We start from the raw sequence: 12,642 nt of genomic DNA, 5'->3' as shown, positions 1-12,642 counted from the left end.
TGAGATGAAGAATGCATACAGAAATTGAAGCCTTTGAAAGAAAAATCTAGATCTGAGGATCCAGTTCTTAAACTACATTGAAGTCTACAATACCACATTCTGTAATGTCACCTCTTTCTCAAGAATCACTCTATCAGCATGGAAAAAACCCTCAGTTTTACTCTACTGGGGAAATATCAGTAATTCAGATTTCTACTACAAAAAGTCAAACTGGTTTTACTTGTTACCGACAAGCTTACAGATCTTACTCTAAAGCCCGTGGGAAGCATGGAATTCATTCTCAAAGTGAATACAGTATTTGCAACCCTCATCTCTGGTAGACTGCTCTTTCCTCATCAAAGAAGGGGGCTAACCATCAGTGACAGCTCATAATTTCAACACTTCAAGAGAAAACATATCAACAAAAACCCCCAAGTTTCCTTCTGCAGTCATGGATGACATCATTATATTGACAGTCCGATTGATGAGGAAGTAACTTCAGGGCCAAATCACACAAAAATTCAAGGAAAACATGACTACAAACTGCCATAGCTCAGAAACTACAAGCAAGCTATCCAAAATACATGCAACATGCTGGTTAAATAAGATGAAAAACAGAAGGTATTCCTTTGCAAGGACTTCACTAAACTTGCACATCAAGAAATACCATATATCAAAATACCATCACTATTCTCTAAGATGTTATCTACATCTGGTTAATCTACCTTCAGTAACCACGGTGACACAACTCAATCCAAACATGGCAGAAAAAATGCAAATTCATAGAGTCATGAGGAGATAAGGTCCCAGGCACTGAATCACTAAGCCTTTTAACACCTTCTGTTTTCGTGATGCTGCTTTAAAAGGGTAGCAACACAAGGAGAGAGGTTCAGATCATATAAAGCAAGGGCTCTTCAGCTCCACTTTACAGAATATAGCCAGAAATTACATCTTCAGTGAAAAAAATAAGCAAAAATGACCTGAATGGTCTCAACAAAGAGTGAAAAATCTATGTCATTTTAATTAAGGGGGCATTTTAAGACAAAAGTATGTCCAATCTTACATGCTCCATTAGTATAGAATGCTGCCCTGCTGTTACTTCTGACCCAACCCTTCTCCCAATCTTATAACATGTTCTGGTGCTGTAACCAAACTAGACTGAAGTAGAAAGTGTATTTCCTCTTATCAAGAAACAAATTTTTGAAAGACTTTTTTTTAACAATTTTGCCAGCAATGCTGTTCATTTTGAGAAGTGAAGTCTGAGGTCTTAAGAAATATAAGGTATACACAAAGGAGAAAAAAAAAAAAGAAGAAAATATTTATTCTGTTCCTGAATAATTTCTTCAAGAACCATACTTAAATGACTAGCAATTACATGCCATACATATATTCTCCAATATAAAAAAATGAGAGCATATTAAGAAGAAAGTTGCACTCCAAGCAGAGACATTAAAAAAAAAAAAAAAAAAACCACAGATAGTGGATCCCCAAGCTTCAAAATTTCTATTTCCTTTCTAGTTCTCTTTCTGATCACAACTGCAACAAATTCAAATCAACCTTTAATGCATATTACAATAGCATACAGTTTGGGTAAGAAATTTGAAACAAATGACAAAAGCAAGATATCAAATTTGTGTTTACTTTGTTCACTCCTGGAAAGTCTGTAGTCTGTAAGGTTTCCAGGCTCAATGAGCTCACAAAATTCAAGTGCAAATTGTAATTCTCATTTTTCTCACTGTTCCTAATAAACAGCACAGAGACTTACAGAGAATTTAAATACACTATGCAAAAAACAACCAGCTATACACAGGCACTACCTGTTAATTGTATCTACAGATTTTTAAACAAGTACACATCAGCAAAAGTGAATATACTTGGAAATGAAAGTTTAAAGACTGCGTGACATACTGAATACTGCAGAGTGGGCACAGCCCTATGTGAACAGCCATGACCTTTGGAAAAAAGCTATCAGAGACGAATTAGGGGTAGAAAAAACTAGTGCTCATGCAGGAAGTAGAACAAAGTAGATATTACAGAAGGAATAGGGTTTATTGTTGTACAGTCTGTAAAGACTCCTGCTGTGACTCCTGTGTTAACTGAGCAACTCTGAAACAGTGCAAGTTTAGGAAGACAAGCAGACAAAGAAGTTATCCATCACTGATAAGAATCAACCTGATGGGTTGAGAATTAGCAAGAACTCTGACATCAACAGTCTCAAGTTAGTGCTGAATTGCTTTTGTTAAGAAGACCCAAAGGGTGTGAAAATACAGAGCATGCAGTTAGTATGTCCTAGCAGCCTTAATGCAATTTCCTTGAAAATGACCTTAACAAATTTCGGAGTGAAATGGGAAACACTTCAACTGGTAAGAGACAAAGTGGTATACACTGGAGTTACGATTTTCAGGTAATCCCAAGGTAACAGCAGCAGATCTGAGTTGTCGTTTTCAAGTATGTTAGCTGTATTTTGGTATACTGTCAGGAGCTGGAAGAGCTCTTCTAAAGTTTAAACTTTAATTTGTTCTTGCTTTCTAAGGTTCCAAGTTTAACTGCTAGGATTATATATTCACATGCAAGGTCCTCAAACTTAACCCAGGTTAATGTTTCCTTTCAGTGGTCAAATGCCAAGTAAAACGAACACATTAGCAAAGGAAGCAACTAGTCAGCAATAAAATAATCAACAGAAGAAGTGATGTCAGAATCCATATTCAAGATTCACATTAACAAGGGCAAATGCAACTATGACAGAAATGATGACTACGTTCAACAAGATGAGGTAACAGACAGAGGAAAACAAGTTCAAACACAAGATAAGATGAGCTTAAATCTAAAGAATAGAATCATGTAGAGGAGAGGAAAGGACACAGATACAAATAGCACAAAATCTACTCCAAAGTTTAAGCACAGAGGGATGTTAAAATGATAAATAATGGCTTTGCATTTATATAGCACCATCCATCCAAACAAGACAAAGCGCTTTACAAATATTAATGAATTGAGCCACAGAGTCTTCAAAGGTATCCATATTCAATTTCAAGTGTGGTGTAACAGTACTCTAAAGACCAGCAACACCTTTATTGCTTCTTTCCTATGCAGGCATTCCCCTATGAAACATCACAAGCACCCTTGTTCTAAAGCACATTCCATGACACATGCTACACTTTTATACTCTAGGAGAAAGAAGACTCGAGAGGTATATAATCAGCATCTATAAATACTTATACGGTAACAATGGAATGACAGAAAATTACTCCTATTCTCAAATGTCAGAATGAAGGAATGGTCTACATTTCAAAGAAAAAGCATTTTTAACCAGATATTGCAGCAAAAGCTTTCCATGGTTAAGTAGCTAGAAAAAAACATTATCAAGGAATAATTCTAAACCATTAGCACTGCACACATTCAGAAAACTTTACATAAAACAATTACATCCTAATAATTCTATAAGAAATGAGCAGACTCAGACTGCACCTTCTGGCCCATCTATCATTCTGCAATATTAGAACCACTTTGAAGAGAGAAAAAGCAGGAGGAGACAAGACAACGAGCCTTACCCTCTGAGCTTTTGCAAGTTCTTCTTTCAATCGTTCATAGCCCTTTTCTCTTACTTCCAGTACAGATGGGCTCCGTAAGTGAGATAAACTGTCTGTACTCAACCCAAAAATATCTTCATTTCCTTCAGCAACATCTGCTACTGTAGCACCCTGCAAAAACTCTCTCTCTACGTTATTGCTCTCCTTTCTGGAATTATTGTGATTGAATGACCCACCCTGGGGTCCAGAGGTAGAACAAAGTACTGCGTCGGTAACATTGATGCTGTAAAGAGAGTGATATATTTTTTATTTATATAATACATTAAGAAGAAATATTTTAGAAATGGCAGTAGTGGTGTTGAATGTACCATTATGGACACAATTTAATATTATAACATTGTAAGTAATATTAAAATACTATCTTTAGTAAAGCAAACAGTTTATATGCAACAAACATCAGCAATTTAAATAAAAAGACACAGAGAACTTACCTGACACCTGATACTTCACCACAATTCAGTTGTCTGGGAGATGAATAAACAGGTTGTGTGGGAAGGTCAGAAACATTTAATGCATTGGGTTGGATTGGTGTGGAGGACACAACTGAAGGATGCGGTCGGTAGATAACACCGGGTGAGGTAGTTTGTTCCTGAGTCCCTGGCTCATTTACTCCAAGAAGATCTGGTGTAGTAGGCGAAGCGAGGTTCACTTCATGAAAGCCTTCCAAGGGGTCACTGGCCATAATAAAAGCCTCATCATATGAAACCCTGAATTAAATAATCACATTATCAGAATGCAAACAGGAAATATTTAATTATAGCTGACAACTATTTGACTTAAAAAACCACTCAGACAAATATGTTCAGAATACTTCATCATATAATGGAAACTCTGGACTAATCTTGCAAAAGTATGAACTTCAACCACCAATTTTTTTCCATACATTGGACTGCTGAGTGCAGAAGATCTAATAACAGACTTTGCCTCTAAATGGGATGATGAAATGAAGAACATGCTCTATATCATAAAACAAAGTCATCTTTAATATAGCCTAGAGCTGTTTTGTATCAAAACACAAATATATTATATTCATAAAAGAGGGGGAGCCCTGGGAACCAGTAAAAAAAAAAAATTAAAAACCTAAAGCTTTGACTTTTAATCTCAGTGAAGCAAATGATCTAGAGACAGAAATCAGTGAACCTTTAAATAAGTTACAGTCCATAGTGATTTTGGTTAAATTACACATCTGATCTTGTAACAGTTCACTGGAATGGCAGAACTAGCCGATAAGACTTCTCATGAAGTATGATGATGTGTATTTAATACATCACATGATTAAGTGATAACAACAATTGTGACTAAGTATCATACCAAAAATATATTACAGGTAAAAGAGTACTATGAATAGGCAATTCAACTGACAGTATCTTTTAGTTTGGGTTTTTTTTTTTTTTTTTTTTTTTTAATTCCCTATGTTTTTCAGAAGATCAACACAAAACAAGTACAACACATGAATTTTACAAGCCCTAACAGAAAGCTATTTTCCAGCAGCTTATCAGAGATCACAAAAATCTTTGCATGATTCAAAACTAAAAATTGAAAGTAGTATGGAGAAATTTGTGAAGGAATTACTTAGCAGTGATTATTCACTGCAAAAAACATTTTCCATGTTATATAAATATAGAGAAAATTAAGGCTTCACAAAGGTACTTAACATGCAAAAAACAAACCATAGCATCTAAATGAGAGAATACATTGCATTTTACAGAGAAATCTGCTTGGATCTTACAATTGAAAAGACAAGGCAGAGAGAAGATCTAGAAAGATGATGGCCCATGAAGAGATGATGCCATCTACTTACACGTAGGTCCAGTTCATTAGCTACTTCATAAAGCACACAGGAAAACACAAAGAATGGAATCCCCAAATTAGCATATGCAGTAATGTTTTATTTACATCAGTACTTTTTGCTCATCTTAAACTCAGAGAACACTGTTCAAAACTGTTTTGCCTCAAGTATTGTACTGTGTATACATCCATGTTAAACAAGTTGCTTTTCCACATTATCAGGTACATGTCAAAAATTCATTTGTTCAGACAGAAAGAGTATGTTACTAATTTTTCTCTGTCTCTGTTAATTGCTGCCACAAAAAAACCAAAATCAACCACCTCTAAGAAACTACCCAGACTTAAGGGACAAAAAGTACCTTACAAGAATAAAAAGGACTTTGCGGGGGGGTGGGGTGGTTTCTGCAGACAATTTCACACAGAAATTTGTTTTATTTTGAACTATCAACAGCAGTTGCACAAACATGATTTACACAGAAAAACACTGTCAGTTTTGTGCTTTGGAGCTTTTCTGCCATAACACAGAGATGAACAGCTTATTTTTGAGTTTAAGTAAGTTTGAAAAATATTCTTGTTTGTTTTCCCTATAGTTCTTCTTAACTGTTATAAGCATTATAATTACATGCTCTAAGTGATGATAAAAATAAAGACTGTTGAGTCAAGAAATTAAAATGAAGGGACTTCCAGAGCTACAGGACATTTCTTCAAGGTTAAATTTCAAAAATGTTTTCAGCTCTATAGGGCAACTATTACATGTCATTGTTTTACATTTAATAAGCTAAAACACTGCCATCTTGAAAAAAATAAAATTGCAGAAACAGTTCTTTAAGGTTCATCAGCCCAGCTGAAAAACACCTATCTGGCCAGTCTCAAACTCGGGCTCACATCTACACAAACACATTCGCTTTCATTGTTCCCACCACTCTCTTTTTTGATGACCAAGCAAGCCATACCCAATACTACTATACTGGCAACACCATGAAGGTGTCTCTACATTCCTGATTCTTTGGATTCCAGTCTTCACAATTAACAGAAGATGCAGGCTTCTGAACAGGGATGTAGAAAGGCTGCCTGGATGCCTCTCCTTTTCTATGCCTACAGCACCTAGGAAAGTGCACCAAAAACCATCCAAGAGAAGCAAAGATTGAGAACCTAGCTAAGAGCAAAATGGGAACAACTCTTCTGCCACATCTTCCCCTCTGTTGACTAGTTTGAAAGACATGTTCCTAGTTCCACTGAAAACTCACAATCTGACTGGATGTTCAATAGTGGTACCACAGTATTTCACATCACCAGTACCACTGGTCGTTTTCAGTTGCATACCTCATTGGGCTGAAATTTTCTATGAAATTTGTTTTTTTTTTCCCCCCAAACTGATTTTTAAAAAACATTATTTAGCCATTTCCAAGGGAAAAAAGGCTCAGGAAAAACTTATTTGTCAGTTTTTAATGTATTTTACTATTTCTGCACAAATCTCAGGGCTGTTTGGAGCAAAAACTTTAAGTACATCAAGTAAGCGACAGGCTCAAAGATGCGCCATTCCCTACCTTTATGATAATTTACACAAGTTCAGCTACGTTATGAAGTGCAGAAAGTCACACTGACTCACACAGAGAAAAATGATTAGAAGCCTGCTTAATGTGTTCCAAATGTTCAAATGCATTTCTAGCTCAGGACCATCACATCAATCTACACCAAGCAAAGTGGTATGTTTGTAAAAAAAAAAAAAAAAAAAAAAAAAAATCCATCCTACCTACATGCTCCTACTCCTATGAGAAATGTTCCATTTAACTCCTTTCCTACAGCTTTTCTACCTAACCTGCCTATATCTTGCAGTGCTTTTAATAGTCAGAAAAAAAGAAAAAACAAATCCCAAAAGATTATGGAATTTTTTATTTACAAGACTATCACTCCGGTCATACTTTAAATATCAATCTCAGCCTAAACAGAGATTTATGAGTAAATAAATCCATGCATAACTTCTCAGTTATCAAAAAACAAGCTCTTTCTGATACAGTAGGTAAAAAAGTTATACAAGTTATTCCTAGAAGAGCTGAAAATAAAGTCCCTCAGCTAAACTTTTCCCATAGCCTGTCAAATGGGCACTCGTAAGCATACCATCTGTGTAAAACACTTTCCATTCACAACTTTTTTCCTTCCTAGCGTTACTTCTCACTTAGCAGTGAGCAGGCATAAGCTGGATACACCACCCATACAAGACAGAGCAGCTCATATTAAATATCTCCGTTTCAAGATTCACAACACCATTACGTTGTTACCAAGACATCAGCTGAACACACGTTTTGCATTAATGAAACCAAACATACATGCAAAAAGCTAGGCGGTCCTAAAAATAAAAGCTCTCTTTTGGGAAAGAACTCTTCAAAGTAATGATAAACAAAAGGAGGGGAAAAAAGCACATTAAATTTCCGCATCATTAAACACTACAGGCTTGGGTAAGGCTTGCGAGGGGGTTCGTATTATTGACTAAGGCAGCAATGAACAGCCTTGCTGTGAAGGAACATGAAGCACATGGTAAGCAGATAGCTTTACTAGGAGCCAAGCTGACAGTGTGTAAAAATCCACAGTGTTGACACAGCACTCTTTAGTAGTAATACTGCTACTGTGAACAAAAGCTGATATTCTGACATTTCAGGGCAGCACACTTATTAGAATAAAATCGTGACATTTCTTAATACTTTTTCTACCACATTAATATATGGTGAAAGCTTGGAGTAGCATTAGTGCCTACCAAATACATGATTATTTTCGTCTTGATAGTATGCAATTTGGATGATGTACAAAATTCAAGCAGCGTAATAAATCAGGATGAAATAACAAAATAAATTAATTTCCTTACACTTTCATCTGGAAATAACGCAAATTTGGTGGAAGCTGTCAAAATGCTGCAGCTTTTTATTACCTCTCCGCTGCCACACTTGCACTGCTGACTACCCACATAACTTCACGACAAAACGATGCTCTAATCTGCTATTTTATCTAATATTAAATGAAAACATACTATGAAGAAATCAGTTTAACAGCAGTCAGTTTAACATGTTTCTATAGCTTCTAACAGCAATCAAGAACTGTGAACACTTTCAACAGCAGTCAAATCAAAATGCTTAATCTAATTTTCTTGTTATTACTCTAAGAGGGGTTCAGCTACTTGTCTGAATCAAAGCAGTCAATAACTAAATACTAAAAAGCTCCCTGAAAAGTAGTAACTTATTGTGGTTTGTTTTCTTCTGAAAAAAAAAAAAAGTATTGGCAAAAACCACCTACTACAAACTCTGGAGTTTGTCTTTCACAGATTGCTTTTAAATACAATGAAGGTTGAAGATGACAACTTAAACAATCTCCTAATTGTTATAGCCCATTTAAAACCAGCGCCAGCACCAAACATTTCACATATCAAAAATCTCATTTTTAGCTTTAATAGTAAAGAGCACCATCACAACAGAACGGTTACCTGCTCAAGTGGAAAAGAAAAAAATCACATAAGGAAAAACAAGTTACTGTTTCTAAACTTTCTGATGAAAAGTAAATTCTAGTTAGCATTTACCAAAAAAGGTGCCTATTAGGTATAGCGTTTTAATCTTCACACAGCAGGCCTTTCAAAATGTAATAAAGTCTCAAGGACTCCCTTTATTAGACTCCAACGTCTGCTTCAGTTAATTTGGCAGGGGATAGGAAAGTGGATTTTTTGCAGCAGTTCCTCAAAAGGACTGGCATTAGCCCACCACTGGGCCTGCATTCTTCTCAGTGGGCTTAAAAAAAAAGTTTTGAAATATTTGGCATTATACAGTCTGTTTTAATATGTTTTAAGCTCTAAAGAACTCAGTAGGGAATTAGAGTACTAGACTAATAAATACCTTTTAAAGAAGTTCAATTAAGTACTGCTACTCCATACCTAGACCTATCAGGTGCAAGCAGGCAGTTTAAAAAGTAAAATTCTTGTACAGCATATATGGACACTAATTTAAAGTATCTAGTGTGAGATATTCATCAGATATTGGCAGGGGACAAAGAAGCTCGGTGGATTTTTTTTTTTTCTCCCTAATCTGTTTTGTATTTAAGCTTACCCACAGAATTCAAGCAAGTTCAAACACTGTTATCAATGCCAGTTCATCGCACAAACACAATTCAAGATTTGGCAGAGGAATTCCCTTAGGGCTTGCAAAAAACAATTCTCACCTTTACAATTTTGCAATTACGATAGAAATTTCTGCTTCAGGAGCCCAAACACGCAACAAATGTTTTTTCTGAGCCAGTAAGATACGAGAGAAAAGAAAGCATTGTACTACTCAAGTCTTTACGTAGTCTACTTTTATTTGCAAATGACTTTACACTACATATTTACCAACAGATGGTAAATTAGCCAAGATGGTAAATAGAAGGTAAATTGTAAGTTAGGCAAGTCTACAGAATTCAAGAGCTAGCAAAACCACACTTGGTTCAACGTGAGAATATTTTTTTATTGCATTCCCACTAGTGTTGTCATATAATGCTATGATGTGGGACTTCTCTCTTTACTCTCATGTTAGGCATTCAAAACACTATTTCACATTGTTTGAAGAGAGACATGTAGTCTATTTGATAGCGAGATTTTATAAAGTTAAAAGAATTTTTGTTTTGCTGAACTGATGATTAAAGAAATCTCTTTTGAAAACTTTACTATAGAGATATCTTCAACTAAAAAAATACAGGTGCAGACAGCAAGCGTCTCTTACAGAAACAAGCAGCACACAAGATTCAAGGACCTATATTTATGAAGTGCTTGTGAAACCTATAAATAAACATGGTTTAGAGTCTGGTAGCTCGTACACCTCTTACTAAAGAGAAAAATCAGTGCTTTGCAAGGTAGAATACTGCAAACTTTTATTGTAAACAAACATTCAAAGAATGCTGTCGGTTCACAAAGACTCTTTACACCAAGTTAATTTAACTGCAAATATGATTATCTTTGCAGACACTGTTCTTTTTAAGGCAGAGCGTTGTTCTGCCTTATCTTGGAAACAACTTCACAATTCCACCTCAGGTTTAAGTCTGATGGCAGTGACTGTGACTACAGTCTCTTTCTTGCCAAGACTTGGACCCAAAGACCCTCTCATTTTCAGTTAACACTGAAAATACTCAATTAGTAAACTTAAGTAAAAATGATCACAATTTTCATGATATGTAAAGCTTTCTAAATGTATCAGCAAATGCATGTAAAGAAACATTTTCTTAACTTCTGAAAAAAATGGTTAGCATATTACTGAGCATAATTAAAGTGTCTGATACAAGCGTTAGTCAAGTTACAGTAAGACAAGATCTTAAATGCCATATTAAAAAGGGTCTTAAAAATAAAAATCCAAAGTACACATTTCTTTTCTGGGAAAAATCCATAAACTTAAGTGGAACACTGAGAGACCAGCTCATCTGGCATTTTACATGAATTTTAATTCAAGTCAATAGAAGCTATGAAGATAGCTGCAGTCTATAATCAAAAGGCTTATTGTGACTGTTCTCCTACAGGAAAAAAATTCCCCTTTTAAATATAGTGTCACAAGACGGACATTTCAGTCGCAGCTGTGAGGTGCACTCCCATTTGTTATTTATTAAAAGCATAATGAGAATGGTAAATTATTTATTCTTCTTTGCTCACTAGGTAACATTAACCTAGCACAGCAGATGAATGACTGCCAAGACACAAATACAGAAGGCCTGACTTTAACCCTTCCCAGAACTCATTAAACAGATCTATAATAAAAACAACAATAAAAATATTAAAGCAACAAGACCTTAGGTTTTGCCCTGTATTTTACTGAGGAATACAAATATTTGAACAGATGGTAGCTGCCAATACACACTTCTATACTGAATAACCTTACATCTGCTTCAAAAGAGAAGCTGATAAGTTCACAGTTACAGCAAGTCTGTGGAAGATTAATTATTTTAGCTATCTAGATCACTGGTTTTAAGACTTCCTAAGAACATGCTCACAAATGAACACGGTGAACGAATCGAGCAATATAAAGCTTAGCACGCTGTCTGCAAACAAAACAGACAACACTCTCAAACTGCTGAAAACCCTGTTGCTTTTTGTCAGCAAGAGGAGCGTGGAGGGTGGCATCAAGGCTTTGGCCACTCGGGGTTCTCCTGCTTCCAGAGCCCTGCGACTCTCGGGCAACTAGTGGAGCATCACCACTTAGGCAGCACAAATTTCTGCACAGCTCATCACTCGCAATCAACTTGTAACCAGAATTTCCTTTCTGAGCCCTACTCTCTAACCTAACAGCATTACGAAATTAAGGTTAACTGGAAAACCCTGCTGCTTAACTACTAGAGCTTACAAGACTACTTACCGGCGACCAGGTATTAACCTCGATATCGCTCGAAGACCTTAAAGCAACCAGAAACGCCAGAGGCGAGCGCAGCTCCCCGGTCCCACACAGCAGACCTCCCCTCCCGTCTCCAGCCGCCCCAGCCCCCGGCGGAGAGGGACGAAGTTTGTGAACCCACCGAGCGGCCCTGACCCCCCCTCTTCCCCCCCGGCCGAGGGGTCTGTGAGCGGAGGAGAAGACTTCAGCGCCGGCTTAGCCTCTCCTCGCAACTCCCCCCTCCTCATTGTAGTCATTCGTGCCCGGACGCTCTTCCCCACCCCGGCAAACCCGCAGGGGCCAAGGGCTGCTCCCAGCCGCCGGCTCCGGGCGTGCGACGGCTTCTTTGTCCGCTGCCGGCTCTCTCCCGGGGCAAGCGCGACCGGCGCTTTACCGGGGTGATCCCCGAGAACTACTTTTGCCCAGTTTTGCCCCTTGGATTTTGGGGACCAACCGCATCCCTGCCGCCGGCTGCTCCCTCCGCACCCACGCAAACGCCGACGGAGCCGGCAGCGACCGGGCCAGCGGCTCCTTCCCGCCGCAGACGGCCACAGCGGCACGGCCCGGGCCGCCACCTACCCCCCCACCCCCCCGCGTTCTTCCGTGGCGGGGGACGAACCCCCAACCCCAGCCCCCGCAGCCGGGGCGGCCACAGCGAGCGGGCGAGTCCCACCACGGGAGAATCCCGCCCGCGCCCGGTCACCTCACCCCGACAAGGGGCAACCCCCTCCGGCGGCGCCGACTCCGCCCGGGCGGGCACAGACTCCCGGGAAGGCGGCGCCGGGTAGGTACGACGGCGTTACCGGGGATCCTCATCCTCCCGTCCTCGCTCCCGCCACCGGGGCCGCGCAGCGTCGCCACGTACCTGCCGAGCCCAGCCAGACCGGCCGCCACCGACCGCCGCACCGCGTCCCCTCAGC

The 12,642-nt window shown here is 38.5% G+C and overlaps 2 protein-coding genes across 3 annotated transcripts in view; one reads left to right on the top strand and one right to left on the bottom strand.

Annotated features, from left to right (window-relative positions):
• The window catches only part of RAB3IP (RAB3A interacting protein), a 34,216-nt gene extending 21,583 nt beyond the window's left edge, over positions 1-12,633 (bottom strand). For both annotated transcript variants that reach the window (XM_010561770.1, XM_010561771.1), the window contains exons 1-3: positions 12,588-12,633; positions 4,001-4,276; positions 3,531-3,792 (exon numbers count right to left, since the gene is read on the bottom strand). In XM_010561770.1, the coding sequence (XP_010560072.1) occupies positions 3,531-3,792; positions 4,001-4,251 (513 nt within the window). In that variant the 5' untranslated portion in view covers positions 4,252-4,276; positions 12,588-12,633. The remainder of the gene's footprint in view (positions 1-3,530; positions 3,793-4,000; positions 4,277-12,587) is intronic.
• On the top strand, positions 9,744-12,510 carry LOC104828325 (predicted GPI-anchored protein 58). The gene is made up of 2 exons (XM_010561957.1): positions 9,744-9,757; positions 11,976-12,510. The coding sequence occupies exons 1-2, from the start codon at positions 9,744-9,746 to the stop codon at positions 12,508-12,510; spliced, it is 549 nt and encodes a 182-aa protein (XP_010560259.1).
• Positions 12,634-12,642: the final 9 nt, after the last annotated feature.

The sequence above is a fragment of the Haliaeetus leucocephalus genome, unplaced genomic scaffold (genome assembly GCF_000737465.1).
Source record: "Haliaeetus leucocephalus isolate CR32 unplaced genomic scaffold, Haliaeetus_leucocephalus-4.0 Scaffold151, whole genome shotgun sequence".
NCBI lineage: Eukaryota > Metazoa > Chordata > Aves > Accipitriformes > Accipitridae > Haliaeetus > Haliaeetus leucocephalus.
This window is presented reverse-complemented; position numbering and strand designations above follow the sequence as displayed.